Source organism: Leptonychotes weddellii, chromosome 7 (genome assembly GCF_054177405.1).
Source record: "Leptonychotes weddellii isolate Sample4059 chromosome 7, ASM5417740v2, whole genome shotgun sequence".
In the NCBI taxonomy this organism is placed as follows: domain Eukaryota; kingdom Metazoa; phylum Chordata; class Mammalia; order Carnivora; family Phocidae; genus Leptonychotes; species Leptonychotes weddellii.
Window position 1 is genome coordinate 124,799,457 of NC_138375.1, and position 24,456 is coordinate 124,823,912.

The following is a 24,456-nucleotide window of genomic DNA, read 5'->3' on the forward strand; positions in this document are numbered from 1 at the left end:
AAAGAGACAGGTTTACTCATCCCTTCAGTGTTAGATGGCTTTGTTCCCTGTAAAATTTCACTTTTGGTTATTAAAATACTCACTGTAGGAAACAAATTTGTAACCCATTTCTCACATTACCTACACAAAGAAAAACAAAATTTGATATCCCGGGGTTTATTTGCTGAGGGCGCTTCCCATAAAAGCGAGTGGGTATGCATTGGGAAATTTGTCTGGTTAACTCCTTATGGATAAACGTTAGTCACAAGCATCCCTCCCCGCCCCCTCCCCGACTCTCGCCCCCAGCACCCTCCCCACCTCCCGACTTCCCGCCTCTCCAGGGCTGGTGACCTAATAGCATTTTTCTTCATGCATATTTTGGCGTCGCCCCATGGCCTGGCTGCCTTCGCCTGTCTGAGTCTTTTGAAATTCCTGCATGTTCGCCCCAGATTAAGCCGAGTGTGTCTCAGGATGTGTGTTCCGTTTTGTTCTTTCCCCTTAACGCTCCCTGTGCAACGTGTCTGGGGGGAGGAGGACAGGACGGGGAGGGAGGGGCAGAGGCGAGGAGCTGTCCGCCTTGCACGTTTCCAATCGCATTACGTGAACAAATAGCGGAGGGGCTGCCGGGCCAGAACTGCTTGTGTAACTTTGCAAACGTGCCAGAAAGTTTAAAATCTCTCCTCCTTCCTTCACTCCAGACGCTGCCCGCTCGCCGGGGCCGCCGCGCCGCTCCCCGTCGCCTTCCAGAAGGACTGGGAAAGAGGAGACAGGCGGGTGCCACGTCCCAGCAGCCGCCTCTACAGGACAAGGGTCTGCAGCCCACCCTTGGCCCTGCTTGTAGTGACTGAGTTACCCGCGCTCCGCCCGCCTCCCTGGTTGAAGATTTCTCCCTCCTTCACGTGATCTGGGCCCCGTTTTTCTTTTCTCCGACCTAGTCCTCCCGGAGTGGGGACAATCAGGCAAAGGGAGCGATGCGCTTCGCCTGGACCGCGCTCCTGCTCGGGCCCCTGCAGCTCTGCGCGCTCCTGCGCTGCGCCCCGCCGGCCGCCGGCCAGCAGCAGCCCCCTCGCCAGCAGCCGCCGGCTCCGGCCGCCTGGCGCCAGAGGATCCAATGGGAGAACAACGGGCAGGTGTTCAGCCTGCTGAGCCTGGGCTCGCAGTACCAGCCGCAGCGCCGACGGGACCCGGGCACCACCGCCCCGGGCGCTGCCAACGCCGCAGCCCCGCAGCCGCGCACGCCGATCCTGCTGCTCCGCAACCGCACGGCGGCAGCACGCGAGCGCACTGCAGGCATGTCGGGGGTCGCCGGCCGACCCAGACCCGCCGCCCGCCATTGGTTCCAAGCTGGCTACTCGTCGTCCGGGGCCCGCGACGCTGGGGACTCGCGCGACGGCAACCGGACGGCTCCCGGAGAGCGCCCGACGCTCAGTAACCTGCAGCCGCCCAGCCGCGTAGACGGCATGGTGGGCGACGACCCGTACAACCCCTACAAGTACTCCGACGACAACCCCTATTACAACTACTACGACACGTACGAAAGGCCCCGGCCCGGGAGCAGGTACCGGCCCGGATACGGCACCGGCTACTTCCAGTACGGTAAGCACCCCCCAAGTCTCAGGAAGCAGCCGCGCACCCCTTCCCCAACGCTGTGGCTCCCCAACGTGGCTGCCTGGGCGCGGCAGGCCTTAGTCCCGCTGATCCGATTCCCTCCCCCTGCGCCTGCAAAGGCAGCCCTGGAATCTGGTGCAAACCGCGCGCCTGGCCCCTCCTGCTTTCTTTCCACTTTGCTTTGCAGCCCTGGGCGTCCCCCGTTCTCCTGCTACCCGCAGCCCGGTTGGGTGAAGGGTGAAGAGTAAGGGACACGGAGGGACCCGGAGCCGGGGTAGGGGCCACTGGGTTGTCTCACCGCTACCTCCCCCCATCGCCTCCTGACGTTTAGGTCTCCCGGACCTGGTGCCAGACCCGTACTACATCCAGGCGTCCACGTACGTGCAAAAGATGGCCATGTACAACCTGAGATGCGCTGCGGAGGAAAACTGCTTGGCCAGGTACTGGCTGGGATCTCCGCGGCCTCGCTGCCCCATCTCGCTTCAGGCGCTGGTCTTGTGCCTGGTCTGACCGCTCTCGGTCCATGCAGACAAGAGTTGGGAAATGGGGCAAGAGCTGCGAAGTGGAATGTGGTCTCCTGGGCATGCGGACCTGGATGGAGAGTTAACATTTTGAAGATTTCTGTGGGTTCTGTCTTTCAAACTGTGACACAAATCAGGGAGGTGGGGGCGAATCCTTATCCTGGAGAGTTGGGATCTCACATTCTTTTTCCAAGATCCTCAAACTTTGGAGCCAATGGTTTCCCATAACTTTCTATTAAAGAACTGTACAATAACGTGGAAAAAATATTGTAATGGAAGAGCTTGTCAGTGACCCCTTAAAAAAACAGAGGGCTAACTTGCCAGTGGGGCACCCCTCATCAGCAAAGGTTAGGTTTTCATCTTTTGTTTGAGGCCACAATTTGACTTAGTTGTTTTGGTATTACTTCAGCCAGAATAAGAGCATGAGCAAGAGCTTTGTTTTTGAATCAGTGCTAAAATAAAATCATAGCAGTTTGGGGAATGGAATTCTCTGACTTTGCTTCTGGGAAACCAGCAGAGGGAGCAAAAGATGTTCTGATAGGTCTCATAAAAATTTTTCAAGTGGAAAGTGAAAATACTCAACAGTATGTGAATATATATATTCACACAAAATACGTTAGAAGGGACAGAGTAATATTTATCTGTTCAGTTGTATATTTCTCCCTCTCTGACCCTTTAGAACTGTCAGGCTAAAGGAAGAGAAGAAAACCGAACTTACCATTTTCATTCTTAAGTCTTGCATCACTCCCTCCATTGCACTCCCTAGGATATTATTACAGTCATGCCATTGTTTTCAAGATAGCGAAGTTACAAATTATTTATCTAATCTGGGTGTATGCTTCTAGAATTATTTCTCCACTTTACATCTTAGGAAAGTGTTTAAGAAGAAACCTGTTGATGAATTCAAAGTTCTTAATAAGTACATAGGATTTTTTTTTTTTTATTTGGGATACTTTCTACTCATTCACGTGGTTAAACAAGAACTGATTATAAATACAGAATTTACTTATCACATGTACATTTGTAGTGCTAATTTTATTATCCTTTTTCACACTTTACTGCAGATTTCCATAGTTGTCATTTATTCACTTATTCAACAAATAGTCACTGAACTTTGGCCACTTGCCAGGCACTGTTCTAGGACCTGGAGATTCAGCAATAAACAAAATAAGCAAAACGCCTCTTGCAACTGATAGTCTAGTTGGAGGTGGGAGGTAGTTGCTATTGTAAAATGGAAATGGTTTTGCTTGGAATTTGTCTTCAGTTAATATCCTGTGAAAGTAATGTTTTCTTTTTCAAAATCACAGCACAGCATACAGAGCAGATGTCAGAGATTATGATCACAGGGTGCTGCTAAGATTCCCCCAAAGAGTGAAAAACCAAGGGACATCAGATTTCTTACCAAGCCGACCGAGATATTCCTGGGAATGGCACAGTTGTCACCAGTAAGTGGATGGGCCTCCTGGGTACTTCCGAGTTGCCTCTTCCTTTTTCAGGTAGTTCTTGATGTACAAATGCAAAGTCTTATTTCTAGAAATTTCTCTGTGTAATGTGACATCATCAAGGGAGTCTTTCTTTAAGAAAATACATCAACTACCAGATCCTGTTTTCAAAATGGAAATTCTAAGTCCAGTTCATTAAAATTGCTGATACGTTCCAGCAATTGGCTTCACCAGATTTTTATTCCAATATATTACAGGTAAGATTTCTAAAAAAAGCTTGTTATAGCCAAAATCATCTACAGTTAGTATTTTTTTTAAAGATTTTATTTACTTATTTGAGAGAGAGAGAGGGAAATTGAGAGAACCAGTGGGAGGAGGGGCAGAGGGAGAAGCAGACTCCCTGCTTAGCAGGGAGTCTGATTCGGGGCTCCATCCCAGGACCCCGGGATCATGACCTGAGCCAAAGGCAGACGCTTAACTGACTGAGCCACCCAGGCGCCCTAGTTAGCATTTAATAAAAACTACAAGTTGTTATCAGAAGGATTCATACACCAACCTCAAAGAAAGATAGAGATGATATACTCCATGAGCTGAGAAGGACCTACCTCTATCTTTTAAAATGCCTGTGTTAAACCCAGGGTAATTATCTGTTCTGTCCTAAATTTAAAGATCTCTATATAAGGTGATTCTATAATTTGCCTTGGTAACTTGCCCGGGAATCCTGGTAATGCCAGGAAATCCTGATGGATACCCTGAAACCTTCTGCAATTTGAGCAATTTTTTCTTGTTCTTTCCTTATGTGAGAAGATACATGGCTCAGCACCTTTCCTTTAATGAAATGAGAAAAGCAGATAAGAACACCTAATTTTTTGATAAAATAGAATTATTTTATTTCTAAATAAAATTTATACTAGTTAAATAATAATGATGGGGGAAACATACCAGTACTTCTCCCTTGCATTTTAGTAATAGTTTTACATTTTTTTAAAATCTCATAGAAACCTCCCAAGAATCATGTGCTCTTCTTTTATTTGGAATGAAACATCAGTACTGGAAGCCAAAAGAAACAGACTAGAGAGCATATGGCAGGTTTTACTTAAACACAGATCATTTAGTGTCTATTTCTAATTAATATTCAAAGATAAAACAGGGTGGAATAGGAAAACAAAATACTCAAAAGAAGTCCTTTTTTCCTAGAAGCAAGTTTAAAGGCTTACAGTTCTGATAGATGGCTCTTCCTGGGGGAAAAAAAAAGCTAGCATGAATCTAGCTTTAAGAAGATAAACTGGATCTCAATTGTAATGTGAAAACAAGTGTGGGAGGCAGTGGGGAAGTCATCTAAAGTCCTCATGCCTTTCTCCGTATGTTACTGATCTCTGTCTCTGTGTTGTGTGGGACATCAGACATTACCACAGCATGGATGAATTCAGCCACTATGACCTACTTGATGCTGGTACCCAGAGGAGAGTGGCTGAAGGCCACAAAGCCAGTTTCTGTCTTGAGGACACATCCTGTGACTATGGCTACCACAGGCGATTTGCATGTACTGCGCATACACAGGTGGGTTGGCCCCCTGACCTCAGGAACCCCTCAGGCTTCAGAGAGAAAACAGTGTGGTCTTCTCTTTTTCTTTCCTCCTGCCAGTCTTTTTTATATAAACTGTTTGATTTAGGGGGTCATCTGGTCAAGATGGAAAATAATTGGGAAAAGGAAGATGGTCACTTGATGATTCAAATTATTATAATTAATGTATTTATTTTTAGAGAGGGAGAGAAAGGGTGGGGAAGGGCAGAAGGAGAGGGAGAGAGAGAATCTCAAGCAGGCTCCACGCCCACAGTGGAGCCCCGACATGGGGCTTGATCTCACAACCCTGAGATCATGACCTGAACTGAAATCAAGAGTTGGACGCTTAAGTGACTGAGCCACCCAGGCTCCCCAGATTCAAATTATTTTTAAAGAATTTCATCATCATAGAAGGTGAATGTGCATAGTCGCTATGTTTCACAGTAGAAAGAAGCGGTTTAGTCCCTGAACAAATCTGACTGGTGTCCAGGATCTGCACTCATTCTGTACTCTTTAACTGGCTTGGTAAATAACGGTGAAGACACTTCTGTGTTCTCACCTTCAAAACCATTCCTCCCTCCACCTCTTAAGCTAGAGAGAGAATGGTGATTGGGGTTAGAAAAGAGAGAACTTAAGTTTCTTAAAAAGCACTTTAAAACCAGTCTCTTTCAAGCATGCAAATGGGAGCAGAAGGACACAATTTCTTTCTCCACGCATATGTAGTTAAACCTACAGTATAATTGATGTCAGATGTCCTTTGGATGGATTTTTAAAAATAGTGCTGACCTAAGCAGTGTGTATGTCTTATAAATGGGAAAATGTGTGTCAGTTAAAAGCCATGCCAGTATTTCCACAAGACACCCTCATTTGTAAGAGGACGTTGTAATTTTAGTGCAGCCGAAATTCTGGCAAGGAGCAGTGAACGTACATAACGCAGGGCAGGAAAGGATCAGCAGCTAGCATCTCGGGGAGCAAATTCCGGGGCTGTGGCTAGAAGCTTTTTAGTGACCTAAATGTTACCGCTGTTTCTTTCTCTGAACTTAAAACATCAGAGCAATGGGAGGGGGAAGAGGTTCAATTCCACATGCTCTGGGGGCAGCACTTACCCTTTAACTAAAAGTTGAGGCAACCTACCCACACATTACACGTATGTGGGCAGAGAGATCCCCTTTTCGCTCAGCGATCTCCGCAGAGATCTCCTATGCAGAGGCTCTGGCGTTTATTCTTTTCATTTAGAAAAAGAGGCACTCTGGACAGCTCTCTGTTGAAATATTTAAATTTAGGTCTCTAGGTATTTATAGCTTTTCTAGTCTTCCAGTTCCTTGGGGTGACCCCACTTCATTTTCTATGGTAGCTTTCTTATTAATCATCTTCCATTTATGTGCTATTTAAACCACTGTTCACCAGGTCTTGCATTGCAAGTGATTGATGTATTTGTGTTTTTCACTAGACTGGTGTTTCTTGAATATGGACTTCACTTAAAGGGGCAAAACAACTCTCACAAAACCCCAATGTTGACTTAGAATAGTTGTATTACAATGTTGTTTGAATGTATCCAAATATAAAAGTAGATATCACTTCCTTATATCTATACTTCCATATAACTCTTAATTCTTAGATAACAAATTTACATTTTCAACATATATGACACTAGAAACAGTTCATTAATTTAATGTAACCACCGCTTCTCTTTTGCTAAAACCAAACAGCTAATTTAGACAGCATTAGTTAAGGCTCTACATTTCTTTCTTTTTTTTTTTTTAAAGATTTTATTTATTTGAGAGAGAGAGAGAGAGCATGAGTCGGGGGCGGGGAGAGGGAAAAGCAGGTTCCTCACTGAGCAGGGAGCCTGGTGCGGGGCTCAATACCAGGACCCTGAAATCATGACCTGAGCCAAAGGCAGACGCTTAACCGACTGAGCCACCCAGGCGCCCCAAGGGTCTCTACATTTCATCTGTTTTTAAAGTTCGATTTTGAATACAGGACATGCCTGATTTTTCAATAGCCTTAAAAATTCCCATTATTTGTGCGCTAGTTCAAATAATCAAAGTTAAAACTTAACTTAAATCCTGCTAGCAGGAGTACCAATTTCAGCGCTCATTAAAGCTCTTTTGTTCACTTGAAGGTAAGATCAGCATTGTGGCATTGTTTAAAAGGTCTTAAATACGTAGCTCATCCAATGAATGGAGGTGTTACAACGCCATGGGAGGTGGTGGGACTTGGTGTTAGGCGCAGTAGCAACAACTACAATAGCTAATGCTTACTGAGTATCTAGTATGTGCCAGAATCAGAATTGATGTGCTGGGCCCAGAAACTGAAAAATCTCCATATGGGTCTCCCTGCTGAGGCACAGGTACTTTTGAGTTTGGCCTGTCTGTGCTATTGTGTGCTGAATGAGATCACAGGTGCTGTGCCCTTCTTCCCCAATCCAGCAAGAGCCACACCAGTGTTGCTAGAATATGCTTAGAGGATCTTGACATCTCTTTGGTGACCAAAGTGATCTTAAGCACTGAAGAAATTTTGGGGGCTGAAATGAAATGGAAGTTATGAGTTAAAATGATTCTAGCATATGCTTTTAAATTTCCTTTAGATTCGTATTAGAATGAAAGTACAATTCAAACTTCTCAAGAAGAACTAATGGAATCAAGAATATACCAACGGACTCCAATTTGAGCAAATTTCCCCAGACTGTAACTCTCTGGAGAGCAAGGACCCTATCTTACTGGAATTTTTCTCCTCCCTGCCTGTAGAAGGCACTCATTTCCTTATTGAAGGGAGTATCTTAGCAAGTGGAGTGATGTGGTGGTATTGATTTACTGAGACATAAATTCATCCCTTTAATTCAATAACATATTTCAGTGGCAGTGAGAGAAAGAGAATAGTGTGGTGGGGACCCAGGGACCCTGGGCCCTCAACATCTAAACTGAAAGCCAGCTCAGCCACTTACTATCTATATATCCTCGAGTGACTTGATTAACATTAAAATGACTCATTTTCCTCACCTGCAAAATGGGGATAAGAATAGCACCTATCTCACGTACTTGTGAAAACTGAATTTATAGGTGTAACATGTTTAAAACGGTTCCTGGCACATACTACATACTTTATAAATGTTAACTACTCAAAAATGCAACAAAGACTCCAGCCTCAGGGAGTTTATAATCTGTAGTTGGATATATTCTTATAGGGTACCATTATAATACAGAGCATTAGAGGACAAACACTATAAAATCGGGGCATTCAGAGTAAAGGAAGGTGATTTCCAAGAGAAAGTGGGAAGGTTTGTACTGAGGACATGCGAGTTAGGTGGATTATTACATGGCCTTTATTCCCGAACTGGTGATATTCTAGAATTTTGATGGAGGCCTATTCTGTCACTTAAGATTGTATTTATCACTGGTGATTGATGACACTTTTAAGAAGCTAGATGTACTACTACTTATATTAGTCCTGTATTTTTTTTAGCTGGAGGTGCTATAAGGCTGAGTAATATGTACTTCTCAAAGGAGATGCAATATAAGTATAGTTTTATGTCAAACTCTTGTAAGTACTAACTTAAAATTTAATTTGCAAATAATAAGCACATTCTTTAGCATACTCTAACCATATACCATCTTTTTACATTTTTAAATTTTATTTGTTTTAGGGGTTGAGTCCTGGCTGTTATGATACCTATAATGCAGACATAGACTGCCAGTGGATTGACATTACGGATGTAAAACCTGGAAACTACATTCTAAAGGTAGAGACCTTTGAAAATAGAAACCTTTAATTTATTTCGACTGCAACTCAGTGGGCTTCCCCTTGTGAATTCATTGTGAGATAACCATAATCCTGCAAGCAATTCAAGGTCTCCTAGAAATATTTCTAAACCAACCTACCTATATGAAAAAAAATATTTTAAGGAACTTCAGGGGGAAAATATAGAGCCTCCTTCTATAACTTCTCCAGAATTTCACCACTTGCTTTACTTTTTAAATACCCTCCCTGCTTGATTGAGTTGAAGCATTTCCTTGTTCTAGCCCTGTGGAAATAGGAAGAAATTAACCAGCAAACACTGCTGATGAAATCGGAAACATGGATGATGTTTATGTTGCCTAGGTCAGTGTGAACCCCAGCTACCTGGTGCCTGAATCGGACTATTCCAACAACGTTGTGCGCTGTGAAATCCGCTACACGGGACACCATGCCTATGCCTCGGGCTGCACGATTTCGCCGTGAGTCCTCTTTGCCTAGCTTAGAATTCTCCTCTCGAAGCGTTTTAGTTCACTGACAGGCATTGTACATGTGTTTGCTTCTTTTCTTTTCTAAGATTTTTATTTTTATTTGTTTGAGAGAGAGAAAGAGAGAGAGAGAGAGCTCGAGCACGAGTGGGGGGGAGGGGCAAAGGGAGAGGGAGAAGCAGACAGGGAGAAGCAGACTCCCGTCTGAGCAGGGACTCTGAGTCAGGGAATCTGATTCGATCCCAGGACTCTGAGTTCATGACCTGATGCGGCAGATGCTTAACTGACTGAGCCACCCAAGCGCCCCTACCTGTGTGTGTTTCTACTACTACTACAGCTTCCTTGTAAAATGGTCTGTCCGTGCTATCACAAAATTAGAGCCGATCTTTCTTTGGTGATGCTAGAGAAGGGGGTGGGGAGATGTAGTCCGGTTTTTATCATCCTAAAGCTTAGCTTCCGAGACAAGACATGCACACAGAACACACTGTTTACTGCGAAAAGCCCGTGTGGTGGCTGAGTATGTAAAACACGCCATATGCTGTGTGGGTGACCTTGTGGGATCCCAAACAGTTGGATTTCCTGTCTCTTCGCCAGCGTCCGTGAAGCAGCTCTGAAGAAATTCCAAGAGTTCTTTAAAGTGCATTTTGAAAATCACTGCTTTAAAGCACTCCACTGAAGAGGTCAGACCGACTGTTCTGTAGAAACCAAGATTTTACAAATTTGAGTTCTAAAACCACAAGTACTAGAAAAATACCCTACAAAAAGGAGTGCTGTGTGGAGGTTCCTCCATCATTTGCCTAGCCCCTAAACCCTTCTTTGAATGAAATCTCAGAGGGAATCCCAGCACATGGATATTAATAGGGGTGACGCTGTGATGAAAGTAATGGAAGCAGAGTTAGGTAGTGTGATTGGCTTGTCTCTGTCCTCCTCCGTCCTTGAAGCCCTGTCTGCTCTAGTGTTGCTGGGCTAGCAAGCCTAACCCCCTGTGCCACCTGTGACTGATCCCAACCAGAACAACAGCATTAGAATGATGCTGAACATGCAGCAACGTGGGAGAGGGCACCAGTGCCTCGGGGGTCACGTGGAGACTTGTCACTAGGGCTTACACTAGTGATTTACACTTAACACACATTTCTCCCAGATTCACAAACCAGGGCAGTGGCTGGCCTCACGTAAATCTGAAGTTTGTGGGATTTCCCAAACTCACCTCAGCCTGGTTGTGCAGGTTCTTCCCCACCCCGAGCTCCTGGCCAGTGGAAGTGTGAGGCTTCTGTAGAGCAGTCCATTTTTCATGCCTTGGGCTGCATTGCCCTTGGAGGGAGCCTTTTTCTTCTTCCATGAAGGAGCCGAGCCTGTACTGGACAAGTTTCATCACAGCTCTAGGGATAGATGCAGCCTATGACAGCAAAGGGACAGCACCGGAGAAAGAAAATCCAGTATATCCTCCTGAACGTGCCCACCAGGCAGAAAACCTGGCTGGGTTTATGGCCCCTATTGTGTGGAGCTGATCAAAGTATAAATGAAAATCCTCAGCACGTCAGTGTAATTGAAGCTAAGATAAACTAAAATAATGTAAAATACATGGATTAATTAATTTCTCTTAATTTTTAGGATTCCTTATTCACTCATTCTCTGTTTATTCATCGGCATTCTCACTTTTGCACTTTGTCTTTACTGAGGCCCTACACTAGGTATTAGAGAGTAAGGCAAAGATAAGTATGATTTCTGACCCTTTATACTCTTCCCTTGTAGTTGTGTTACAATAATTCTCAATTAATTACTTGTGAATCTCCTGTATGATGTTTGTCTCCTATCCGCTCTGACATGGCTGGGACCTAGACCCCTGTCCACCCGTTTCCCGGGCACAGGCCTGCCACCGTGTAGACTCTAATTCAACACTCGCACAGTAGAGAAATGACCCTCTCTTTCAGGGAATTTAGGCTGTGGAATTGAGAGGCCGAGAGAAATACACATATAACTGGAGTAGAGAGGCACTATAAAACTCTACGAGGGGTAAGATGAAATGCAGGGGAAACAGAAGGACCTCTGCTATTGGCTGGGTGACCCCCAGATACAATGGCTGACCTTGCACTAAGAACAGGTCTGGAGATGTAACTCCTGTAGCAGAATCTACTGAATTGGACATTGCCAAGTATTTAGTACAAATAAAAATCATTATATTGATCCAGCACAGAGTTGTTCTTTTCTTTTTTTTAAACCAGGTGTCACTGACTGTAACTAAATTGCAAGAGTGGTTGAGGTAAAATTTTAATAAGCAATATGGATCAGATGGAAATATGGGAAGGTGAAAGGACCCACAGTGATTTGTAATCAAATAACAAGATCCACTCTATGAGTGGAAACTAATGAAAGATGTGCAGAGACCTTGAGAAAGGAACCCTCACCTTCAGGAGAACGATGCCTGCCTCCTTTATTCTGACTTTTGCTTCTGGTCTCCCTTGCTGGGAATCGGCGTCCAGAGGAAGGAGAGATTTCCTCTGGCTGAGATTCAGGAGTGGCTTTAGGACAGCATGTGAACTGGGCCTTGAAGGCTGAGGAGGACTGGCCTGGGGGGCAGTTAAGGAAGGGCATGCCAGGAGGAGTCAGCATCATTGGCCACCCCACAGCAGGGAGAAACTGCAGGGCATATTTGGAAAACCAAGTCTTCTAGTGTGGCTAAGGAGTTAAGATTTGGGCGAAAAGGATGGAAGAGTAAGTTGGGACCAGATCAAAGGGAGCACTGAAGAGCAAGCTAGAAAGTTTGAACTTCATTCTGAAGGCCATGGGGAGTCTTTGAAGTTCCTTGAGCAAGGAGTGTAACTTGCCTAAAGCTGCGTGGTCAGTCTGGTGGTTCTGAGAACAGCGCGGCATGTGATTCCCTTGGTAATGTTATTGTACCTTTTTAACTCTTCAAGACGTATCATCCCTCAGTTCGCTCAGTGTTTTCATGCTAATCACATACTGGAGAACCTTCCACTGGTGCGTAAAAACTACCCAGGAGGACAGGGTGTGCCTTTGATATATCCACTCTCCTTCTTCTTCTTTTTTTTTTTTTAAGATTTATTTATTTTTTAGAGACAGAGAGAGAGTGAGAGCGAGCACATGGCGCACACACATGTACGCTAGGGCAGTAGCAGAGGGATTGAGAGAACGTCAAGCAGACTCCACACTAAGCACGCAATGCAGGGTTCGATCTCAGAATCCTGAGATCATGACTTGAGCTGAAACCAAGAGCTGGACACTTAACCACCCAGGAGTTCCACCTCTCTCCTCTTTTTCCTCATTGTCAACAAAAAAATGGACTGAGGGACTGTGGCCCAGTTCAGTTTTATGATACTACGATTAATTTCTCCTCTCACAAAACTTAATATTTGGAAATCACTGGTTTATGATTTGGACTGCTTAGTTTCTTTACATGGGGATCTATGATCACAGTATAAATGACATATTGGATTGGTTGGCTTTGACTCAGTCTCTGCCTTTGAAGGCATCCGTTTACATCCAAAACCACGCTGGGAAAGGAGTAACCCGAGATGGTGCAGTGGCCATGAACCTGCTTCTAGGTGGACACGCCCCACTCCATGGAGTGAACTCATCTGGACAGGGCTGCTGGTCCTCTGAGTCCTGCTTTACTCTTGATTAATTCAGAGGCTGTTTCTTTTAACTCTGAACATTAAGTCTGTAGGTATCAGGCATACACTTTCGGCAGCTAACATAGTCGCTTCCTTCAAACATTATTAAAATAATGTATTGGGTAATTTCACGAGGTGACTACTGCATACATGGAGGGAAATTACTACAAATGATTTTTAAAGGGTCAATGTTAAACTTGTCTACTGTACTCACTCAGAATATTATCAAGTTAATAATTTGTCTTATTTTGTTTTCTTAATCTAGGTATTAGAAAGCAAGCCAAAACTCCTAATGGATAAATCAGTGCCTGGTGTTCTGAAGTGGGAAAAAATAGATTAACTTCAGTAGGATTTATAGATTTTGAAAGAGAGAACAGAAAGCAACAAAGGAATTTTTGTTTGGACTGTTTTATAACAAAGCACATAACTGGATTTTGAACATTTAAATTGGCATTACTTGGGAAATTTTTAATATTATTCATATTACTTTGTGAATGAACACAGTGTTTCCATTCTGTAGATGTACACTTTGGCTCTTTGAAGGAAATCCAAATTTGTTATGCTCCTTTGGAAATTATAGTGTAAAAGGGAAAATAACATTTTAGTGAATGAACCAAAATTACTATTAACTGAGAATTTTCTTGATTTCAGTGAACCATAACAATAACTGGCTTGTATTTGTCTTAGCATAGATTAATTTAGAAAGGAGGCTCCTACTGTTCAAACAGATACAGACACATTTGGTGCTGACGAAGGAACAAACATTACCATTGGTGTCAAGAAATATTACTATATAGCAGAGAAATGGCAATATATGTACTCAGATAGTTACATCCCTATATAAAATTTTATGTTTACATTTTAAAATTAGTAAACTCCTGTCTTTCTGTTAAGTGTACAATTTTATTCTGACTTAAGTCAGCTTTTGTTTCGGAACAAATTAAGTAACTGAGCTGCCTAACTCCTGTCTAACATTCGTTGATGCTGCCTCAATTCTTTAATTTTCCTATGGGCAGACCTTTTGAGTGGCATTCTTAAAATCACCATTCTGGGGACTGGTGTATGGAGGACAGCTTTGTCTATGGGAAGTCATTCTGATATAGATGTGATACATTCAGAGAAACTATGTATGCATTTAAGTATGTAGAACAGTTAACTGAAAAATTTTCCTGGTTGACATAAAAATCATACAAACAAGTTCCCAAAACCACAACTGTCTCTCAAATATTTTAAAACATTAATGAAAAACATCTTAGGATTTTCAGCTTTTCTACATTTTTTTTTTAATGTTCAGCTTTAAAATGAAGAATGCTAAAAAAAAAAAATTTAAATTATCCAGAGTACATAACATAATATCTAGATATAGGAACATTATCAGGTCATCCAGGACTCAGTAATACATGTTTTTTGTTTTTCTTTCTGTGTGTCTGAAGTATAAACCAAATTAGCAAAGCACATAACATTACATAGTTGAGGAGTTGGTGAATAAGGGAAAAAAAAATAACTTTCTGTAAAACAAACGACTGTGTTGCATAATGAGACAGCTGTGATTTTATTTTAAAACTGTGAAACCATGTGCCACAACAAAATTTGGAAGATTGCTTTTTTTCCTAGTTCCAAAAGGTACAGAGAAAAATCAAATGACACTTTTAAGTTAGCAGGGCTTAGGCAGAAGTCTTCCTACATTAGCCAGTATTAAAATCTCCAGCGAGGGATTTCTAGTTTGGTAAAATTTAAAAGTGAGTTGGCATCCCTGTATCGTATGTCACAGAGTTGTGAAGTCAACACCAACTCCTAAGAGTCATCCTGCACTCACTAATGCCCAGTGCAGCAAGATGGGCTAGAGATGGACAGTCATCCCGGGGTGGATGCCATCCTCATCTGCCAGGGCACATACTTACCAACAGAGAATGCAGCTTGAGAGAGCCCAGAACTTTCACTGAGCTAGTACCTGAGCTATGGAGTAGCTTCTTTGATGTACCTCTTTGCCTTACGTTGCTTTTTTAGTTTTAAGACTGTAGGATCATCCTTTCAAGTCATAGTCTTTTCTAATAGAGGTATTTTAATATACTTGCTTTTTTAAAAAACAAAACAAAACAAAACAAAACTACTGTCAGTATTAATACTGAGCCAGACTGGCATCTACACATTAAGGCCTATCATTTCATTGAGATTCTTACCCCTGTAAACACTATATTACGGTCTTTGGACACATATGAGAAGACATTTACTATCATTCACTGAGCTTTCCATCTGTCTGTCCACCCATCATCATTTGAGGGCCTAATACATGTCAGGCACTTACATGCTTGGGATATAAAAAAAACCCTGTCCTCTAACCTCAATAAGTATTAAAAATATCATTATTACCCTTTAGGTTCACCTTATTTCATTTTTAACAACTATAAGTACATGTCTAAAATTTTCTATTTTTAGCACTATTGTTTTTCATGACCATATTTTATTTTAAAAAATAAGTTAAAATAAATAGTTATATGCATGTATGTGTTACTAATAATTAAAACTATGTTTTCAATCCTTGAAAAGTCTGCCTCTTAAATATAACACCTACTATTTGGTTGATTTTGAAAAAAAAAAAGTTTCAATTAGGAAGCTAAAGATTCTTGCTTATCCCTTATATAAATATTCTTTCCTCCTATGCCTAAAACACTCCCAAAGAACTCCCAAGTATTGATTTAACACTTAATATTTTTGAACATCAAGGGATCTCTCCTCTGAATAACCACAAAAACTCACGTATAATGATTAGCTGGTAAAAGTCATCCATTAATAAAATTTAAATAAAAAACCTAATCCAGTCTTACCAAATTCCACATAAAATATTTTTACAATAGGAAGTAGAAGTAAACCTAAGAATGTTGAGTACTGAAAAGGGACTGGCTTTTAGACTAATAAAGACTCTGAAAAAAATGGGCTAAATAGGAAAATAATTTATTGACTCCTTCCATATGCCATATTAGTGGCTTCATAATTATTCAGACCATAGTCTAGATTAAAGATGTCTTGACTTTTGAGGCTAAGATTCAGTCTCCCAACAGTACTATAACATGCGAATCCACACGTATCCACAAGAATCCATTGCCTATTTCCAGGAAATCTATATTTTTTTACATAGTAATTTTATTCACAATCTCTATCATCTAATTATTCACAAGGTATTATTCATAATAATGAGCAATTTTTTTCTCTCTCTGACATCTCATAGGATAATCACACTTACAAACATCCCCAATATTCAGATTCTGGAGGAAATTCAGTGCACTAAAATGATTGTGGCACTGAGAATTCATCTTCAGCAAACTTTCTGAAAATACAGACAATATTTTGTTTTAAACATAACTTGTTTTGATATTAACCATATAATCACTGATAAGTAAAAATTACCCTTTTTCTATACTTTCTATGTCTAGAATTCATATTCACAATCAACATATTCAATTAACAGCTCAATTTCATTCCCAATTACCAAAAGTCCTGGGCCCCTTTTGAACACTTAAAGCATTTCATTTATCCTTCAAACCAAAATGGTGCTGAAATATTTCAACTTGAATGTAAAATGTATTAAGTCTTAGCTCACAGGATATAAACTTTTAATTAATATATAACTGCTTGCTACGAACTAAGTGACATGTGATCTGGTATAGTAATGTTTTTAATGACGTTTTAATTTCTTCCAAATTTTTCAGGTAACCTATGTGTAAAACATTTGTAACTTTTTTGAAGAGCTCTTATTTTAAATGCCCAGACACTGGCTTTATATTCTTCTTTACACTCTCACATTCTTTTATTATATGCTTATATTATGGATTGCAAGATTATGTAAAAATGCCTTGAATAAATGATTTCAAGTGTCTGTAGTGGTCATTTGTTGTTAAGTATAAATAAATGATAGGACTTTCATTTTAGGTTAAAATCTTAAAACCATGTCTATAGCTGGTTGTTTTGCTTAACTGTCTTTTGTATCAACAAATTGTTTAACGAGCTCACATGACTGGAAACTTGTTTTTGATGGGTAAGAATCTAGCTGATTTTTTTTTTTCAAGAGAGGGAGAGGGGAGGTGAAGAGGGAGAGAGAACCTTAAGCATGGGTGTGGAGCCCGACGTGGGGCTCAAACTCACAACCCTGAAACCACAGGCCGAAATCAGGAGTTGGATGCATAACCGACTGAGCCACCCAGATGCCCCTCTAGCTGATGTTTTAAAAAGAAACTCATACATGAATGGATCCTAACCTCTGTCACCATTATCAACAACTTCTAAGGATGCAGAGCAGGCATTATGAGAAGAACTGCACTCTGATAAGAGTTTATAAGAAATATACCTGAACCTAAATACTCAGGGGACTTATCCAACTCAAGCTACCAATTATTTATAAAAAGAGAACCGTTGCTATCACAGTAATCCTTACCGAAATGTGTACCAGATTAGCCTGGAACCTGGTAACCTGGAAGGGCAAACAGGCCCCAAACTGTGGGCAAGTGCTTTGGGGGGACAATTTGCAAAATTACCTCACAAAAACAATTCACCTTCAATGAGTTCTTGCAGGTAAAATGGATGTAGGCTTGTGGCTGGCAGTTTACCAATCTGAGTTATATGGTAGGTATCTGTGACAGCATCGATTTCGTGCTTCCCTCGTCTGCTCAAGGCCAAGTGCCTGAACATATTTTCATTATTAATGAAAAGGTGGTTTCTTTTGTCTTATCAGTGGTCAGTGTTTCAAGCACTTCATTCAACCAAAAGTTCATGAACCAAAGACAGGGGAGGGAGGATCTTTCCTTCTGTTAGAAAATTTGACTGCCTTATGTTACTTACTTACTTATTTATTTAAAGATTTTATTTATTTGACACACAGAGGGATAGCAAGAGAGAGAGCACAAGCAGGGAGAGCAGCAGAGGGAGAGGGAGAAGCAGGCTCCCCGCTGAGGAAGGAACCTGATGCGGGGCTCAATCCCAGGACCCTGAGGTCGTGACCTGAACCAAAGGCAGACAACTTAACCGACTGAGCCACCCAGGGGCCCCATCATTTATTAATATTTCTAATCCTTGCCAATGATATTAGTAAAGGATTAACGCATGTGTAGAGGAATTCCAGTTTCACAAGATATGCTACTCAGAAAGAATTCCATAGAAAAACAGGTATGGGAGACGTTATCTCTATGGTGGAGATTCCCAATACATATTACCATGTTAAAGAATCTCAGAGCCTCTGCAGTAAAGAAACCACTTCGTGGTTTTCAAACTTGTTTTGCCACAAAAACCTTTTCTTTCTTTTTTTTTTTTTAAATGACTCGTTATTCTGTTAAACCATTTATCTTGGAAGACTTCGGGATATGACATACTAAGTAATTATCAGTTCATAAAAATGAGATAATCTATAAATTAATTAAAGCAGGGCGCCTGGGTGGCTCAGTTGGTTGGGCGACTGCCTTCGGCTCAGGTCATGATCCTGGAGTCCCGGGATCGAGTCCCGCATCGGGCTCCCTGCTCGGCAGGGAGTCTGCTTCTCCCTCTGACCCTCCTCCCTCTCATGCTGTCTCTTGTTCTCTCTCTCGCAAAAAAAAATTAAATTAATTAAAGCAAATATATGATAGTGGTAGTATTTGGGCTGTGGGACACAGAAACACCTAAAACCAACTAACTTACTGCTTGCCTTGCGTTCTAAAAACCTAATGGTTAAATAGGATCCTTTCAGTGGAAACAATCATTTTAGTCTCTAAACCATGCTCTAGTTTAGAAGGAAATCTAGATCTTTCCTATTTGTCAGATAACTTGAATGCTTTATGTACTTCTTATTAAAATCTCTCTTCTCCCAGGGTGAACCAATCATTTTCTTCATGGTTCATTCATCTTGTATAACTGAAATAATTTTGTTATATGTAATAGCATAATTGAAGTAAATTTTTTTTTAAGTTTTATTTATTTATTTGAGAGAGAGAGAATGAGAGAGAACACATGAGAGGGGGGAGGGTCAGAGGGAGAAGCAGACTCCCTGCCGAGCAGGAAGCCCGATGCGGGACTCGATCCAGGGACTCCAGGATCATGACCTGAGCCGAAGGCAGTCGCTTAACCAACTGAGCCACGCAGGCGCCCAATTTAAGTAAATTTAAGTAAATCCTAATACTTCTCACAGCAGCCAGGGAAAAACAAGATTGGAAATGAATGACTTGGAAGGACATATGCATATATTTGTAATTTTCTGCTGATAATTTGCTGCCTAACTAAGGGTAATAGGCACCAAATCTGGAGGGAGAGAAAAAATAAAGCCACAAACCAAAAGGTGAACCATCAATACAAGGACCAAGGATATGTGTATGCTACTGTTAGAAGGAGAACATTGCTAGTTCCCAATTTCTTAAATACCAAATCAAACCAGAGTTTATGACAACTGTATATAACAAGGACTAAGGACAAATGTAATGATAGAGACTGACAAGAAACAACTCCTTTTTGCAAATGATTCAAGTAATACTGGCTCTTCATTGCATTTACATTTATTGAACTAACACAGAAATTTGGAGCCTGACAAATGTGGAGCCGATATTACCAATACTGCAACCAGTCATTTGCAAACAGGCCAATATACTAGTTAGACAGCAAACATCAGAGCCAACTATTTTCAGTTACTACAATGACATTACTTTTTTTTTAGAGGGATGGTATTAGGAAAAAAAATCTTTTATAGCAATCTATATTTGGGTTACTGCTGGAGCTAACATTCATGGATATATCAACAACCTGGTAGTTGTGATCACTTCATTTTTGTTTTAGGGCTCTTTGGTTTCTGGCAACAGAAATATATCTTAAACTTGCTTAGTCTAAAAAAGAATTCATAGGCTCATGTAACCAAAAAGTGGAAAGGCAAAGTTAGGGTTTGCTAAGGAGGAGGCAGATGTCATCAGGAAATCAAACACCATCAAGGCCAAGTTCTTACTGCCTTTACTCTGGTTATTTGTGTGTCAATTTCCTTCTCTTGGTTTAGCTTCTCCATGAGGATGGAAACTGTTGCCTACAGATAACACATCTGGGTGCACTGGGTGCACTTCTATCTGGCTTGTTGATCAGAAAGAAAACAACATTAATCCACAGCTCAAGTTTGAAAATCCAGGGGATGGCATTTCTTAGGCTCAGATTCAGTTATGTGCCAAACCTAGACCCAGTTAATGTGGATATTATGATGGGTCTAGATTGAGTCAAGTGCTCTTTCTTGTTCAATCACCAAAGTCAAGGATACATGGCCAAATAAGAGAATGGCAGCTCTCACCCAAACACATGACTGCATTTTGGCTTTATGTGTGGGTGTGAAAGGAAAGTGAGGGAAAAGAAAATGGTTACTCCAGAGGTAGGGGGTGAATTATTATGGGTATTGTCAATGAGAAGATTATGGGGAGCCAGCAAGCCATCCTATTTATGTCCAACAAAAAGATTAACAAAATCAACATCTATATAGACCAACTCATGACCTTTCCTTCCAGCTACTCATTCAACTGATTTCTGTGACAAAACCCCCATATTATCAGCATCTAAGGGTTGATTTTTCCTCCAGAAGGAAGTTAACGCCATCCTGCTCTCCTTTTCAACGCCATCCACTTTCCCTACTGGCAGGTCTAAATAGCCTGCTCACTCTCACCCCACCTTCTGTGTGTCATGAAGTCTTAGGGTATTTCAGAAGGGAAGCTCATCCTTACCAGTGAGACTTTAGTTCTTTCTTATCCAAACACTCACACTGGAGTTGCAAAAAGGAGGATCAACCCAGAGAGAAAAAGGGAAAAGAACAAGAGGAAAAGCCATTGTTTTAAGGTTTTGCTCCTCCAGTTGCTACCCATTCCCGCTCACCACTCCCCCATCCTTCTATCTGTTGTTAATTCTTGAGCATCAGTGAGAAGTTCTCTCTGGCAGGCATACCTTGGGGAAGGGCCATTGCACTCTTTATTTCTATGAGTTATGTTGTGCTTTTAACACAGTTACAGTCCCTGTAGCATGGGTACAGTTCAATGGTAGAAAAAATACAGAGGGAAAACTCAGAGAAAAGCACGACAAAATTCCAGGAACAGCAGTGGTAATGAGAAGCTTGGGTGACAGGAACTAGCTGTCAGCTGTGCTCATCCCTCTCTCAATATTCTAGTGTTCACACCGTTCTTTTAAATCCAGGGTATAGAAAAACTGACATGTGGTTGATGCTGGGGTGAGGTGGGGGTGGTGCCCAGGTAGGACAACTCATCCCAGAGGTGTCTGAACCTGAGTCCAAGAGTGTCAGTGATTGGGCTAAATGTGCTTTGCAGATAGAGATCTAAGGAGATGAGGTCAGAGAGATGGGAATAAAAATATACACGTGGTGTGCCTTCTCCCCTAATTTAGGCAACCTACTCTCTGGAAAATGCCCTACCAAGCCAAGATTGTGTCCAAGGTCCAGGCTGACCAGGGATGCTTTTTAGTCTCCAGGGAGTTGTCCTGTTATTGTTTCAGAGTTTGAGAAGGCTCATTAGGAGCAAGGTACACATAGCTTTATTCCCAGCCCCCACAACTCCAATTTTCTCAGGAGAATACTCTGAGTATTAGCATTGTGGAAAAAAAATGACATATTCTCCTTTTCTCTCTCCTTATGCACAGGATTTCACAATTTAGCTACAGGGGGTCCTCGGGGATTCTTTCTCAGTGATCAACAAGAGGCCAGCATGAGTGCTTTAACCTCAGACACTGGTCTCATTTGAATCTGCTAGGAAAAAAAAAAAAGTCCAAGAATCCAAGACTTGGACTTCACCCTATCAGAATATTTTAGGTCTTTACTAAAAATCAGTATTTCCATCCTGTTTCCACTTAAATTATTTAAGTAGGTAGTCATCAATCAATAATACCCACTGAGGTAACCACTAAGGTAATAGTTTTTTTATATCAGCAAAAATCTAGTTAGTATTCAAATGTCAGAAACTGTCTCATAACTTCTTTTTTTTAGTTAGTTCGTTTAAATCAGGATCAAACAACGATGACACACTGAATTTGGTTATTATATGTTTTCAGTCTCTTTAGAAGATATATATTTCCCTTTCATCATTTTTCCTTTGTTTTGCTATTAATGTGTATGAAAAAATAGGGATTTTTATAGAATACCTTATTGTCTCAGAATTTTCCACATTCTAGATTTTGGAGTCTGTATCCTGGTGGTGTCATTTAATCCACTCCTCTGTTCCTTGTATTTCCTATAAAAATTCAGATCTAGAGGCATGACCAGATACAGGTTAGGCTTGATTTGGGAGCGCACGAAGACTGGCTAGGTGGTGGTATCTCCTTCATACCTGCATCATATGAGCTGCTAGCCCAGGATGTCTCCTGTTGTCTGTCTTTTTGTGATGTTAACATTGATCATGGGTTCCGTGCTGTCAATATGATCCATCCACTGTAAAATCCCCCAGCACATTTTCACCTACTGATTTCAGCAGCCATTAATGATCACTGCCAGATCCACTCTCAAATGCTCAGAATCACTGATTTTTTTTCAAAGAACCGAGAGTATTCCATAATGGCATATATGGTTTTTCATTTGAAATGAACTACTTGTTTCTTTCATTAATGTACTTTATTAAATTAAATAACACTTAACATGAAACTTGATAACTGACCTTTTTTTTGCTCCCCTCCTTTTTAGTAATTTGAGATAATTTTGGAACCTTATCAAAGACATTTAAGGTGCTACCCTCTTTCACAAGAAAAGCCAAAACGTTGTTTTTGGAGCTGTTTTTATTGTGTGTGTGTATTTTTCCTCCATTATTGTCAAGTGTAATTCTAACCTCACACAAATGATCTGTTGATTTGAAATATCATGGGAAAACTTCGACCTAGAACATTTTCAAAGAGGTTACTGGAAAGAAGAAGAAAGCTGAGGACACTTGGCAAGGTGGATATATTACATACTTTAAATCTCTATGCAAGTACATAGTTTTCTTCTTCCTCAGAATTTTCAATTTTAAATTTGGTTTCTCAATTTCCTGTAAACTAAATTTCAAGAACCCTAACGATATTCAAGGCCTGCCTTTATCTGGCCCCTTTGCCCCACTTCATCGGTTTTATACCCCACCATTTTTGTGCATTTCCCTTCTAGTCAAACTAGATAATTCACCATTCCCCATAGACCTCTTGTCCCCCCAGATGTAAAGTACTTGCCTTTGGATACACAGGAGCTTTACCTCTCTATTACTTAAGGTAAACACCTTCTGTATAGATTCACATATATGCATGGTCTCTTATTAGACTTGCAGTGGACAGCTACTCTTTCTTGGCTAGCATCTTGTGCTCCTGCTTTTTAAAAGAAATGATCAGCTTAACTCCTTTTGGGGTAATCCCTCCCCCACATAGCCCTGTTAATCAGGGTGCCCTACACCAAACAGTAGATAGCTCCTCGTCCTGAGCCAGATGGATTTAAAGATACTTTCGCCATAAAATTTTAATTACAAGCAAAGTCACTAAAAGATTAATAATGGTTAGAAATGATTATTTGGCAGCCAGATGAGTTTTTCAAGAATCAATAGCTAATATTCACGGAGTGCTTGTCAAAGAACCCTATGTACTGTGTACAGAATCATATTTGCAAATGTGGCAGAACCATGTCTCTGTTTATTTTGTGGTATTTAGGGTATTTCTCATCTACTCTTCTTTCTCACTTACACTCAGGGGGTCATTTCTCTCCTCCTAGTTCATATTCATTCAGGAACCAAGATTCAAACATACCATAGACCTAGAGTGTCAGGTGAATTCTTATAGGCATATTTGGAGGGCTGTTTTCTCTGACCTCAAAAGAACAAATAAAACTGGACCTGGAAAAAGGAGAGACAGAGAGTAGAGTGGGAAGCCAAAATGGAGAAGGAAATGGTCAGAAGGAAGAAGGAAAAAAACCTTCAGAGATTCAGGGAACAGAGTGAAAGGTTTTCTGGTTTTTCACCTATGGATAACCTCTCACTCACTACTCCTGGACACTTGTGGGTTCTCCTGAAGAAAGGGATAAGGGAACTTGGATCCTTTATATGAAGATGGTGGTGTTAAAAAGGTAAACCAAGCTCTTACTGTGAACACAATCAAACTGGAACTGAATAAAATCAATGGGAAATTTCCCTACAGATGAGGCAGTGGTAAAACCATGTTAATTTTATTTCTTCCTTTCCAGTTAGCTATACATTTCATATTTTATTTTATTTCAAACTGTAATGGCTTCAACTTTCAGTACACTGTGTAAGTAAAAATGTACTAATGATGTAATAACAGCCACCCTTGTTATGTTTCTAACTTTTAATATTTCCTCATTAAATACAATGTTGGCTATCAGTCTAAGATAACCATTTTCTTTTTTTTTAATTTTCTTTTATTAAGTTACGTTAGTCACCATACATCATTAGTTTTTGATGTAGTGATCCACGATTCATTGTTTTCGTATAACACACAGTGCTCCATGCAGTACGTGCCCTCCTTAATACCCATCACC

General features: G+C 41.2%; 1 protein-coding gene across 2 annotated transcripts; it reads left to right on the forward strand.

Moving 5' to 3' along the window:
- Positions 1-555: 555 nt before the first annotated feature.
- On the forward strand, positions 556-16,842 carry LOX (lysyl oxidase). Of its 2 annotated transcripts, XM_006728804.3 has the most exons (7): positions 560-1,575; positions 1,919-2,027; positions 3,416-3,553; positions 4,954-5,110; positions 8,760-8,855; positions 9,215-9,330; positions 13,234-16,842. In XM_006728804.3, the coding sequence occupies exons 1-7, from the start codon at positions 951-953 to the stop codon at positions 13,238-13,240; spliced, it is 1,248 nt and encodes a 415-aa protein (XP_006728867.1). In that variant the 5' UTR covers positions 560-950; the 3' UTR covers positions 13,241-16,842. The 2 variants fall into 2 exon arrangements, with proteins under 2 accessions (XP_006728868.1, XP_006728867.1); XM_006728805.3 differs by lacking the exon at positions 13,234-16,842 and having other exon boundaries at positions 556-1,575; positions 9,215-9,334.
- Positions 16,843-24,456: the final 7,614 nt, after the last annotated feature.

Excerpts from the sequence above, each read along its gene's own strand:
- LOX (XM_006728804.3), top strand. The coding sequence starts at position 951 with ATGCGCTTCGCCTGGACCGCGCTCCTGCTCGGGCCCCTGCAGCTCTGC. Across the intron at positions 2,028-3,415 it reads GAGGAAAACTGCTTGGCCAG|CACAGCATACAGAGCAGATG; the intron begins GTACTGGCTGGG and ends TCAAAATCACAG. Across the intron at positions 3,554-4,953 it reads GAATGGCACAGTTGTCACCA|ACATTACCACAGCATGGATG; the intron begins GTAAGTGGATGG and ends GTGGGACATCAG.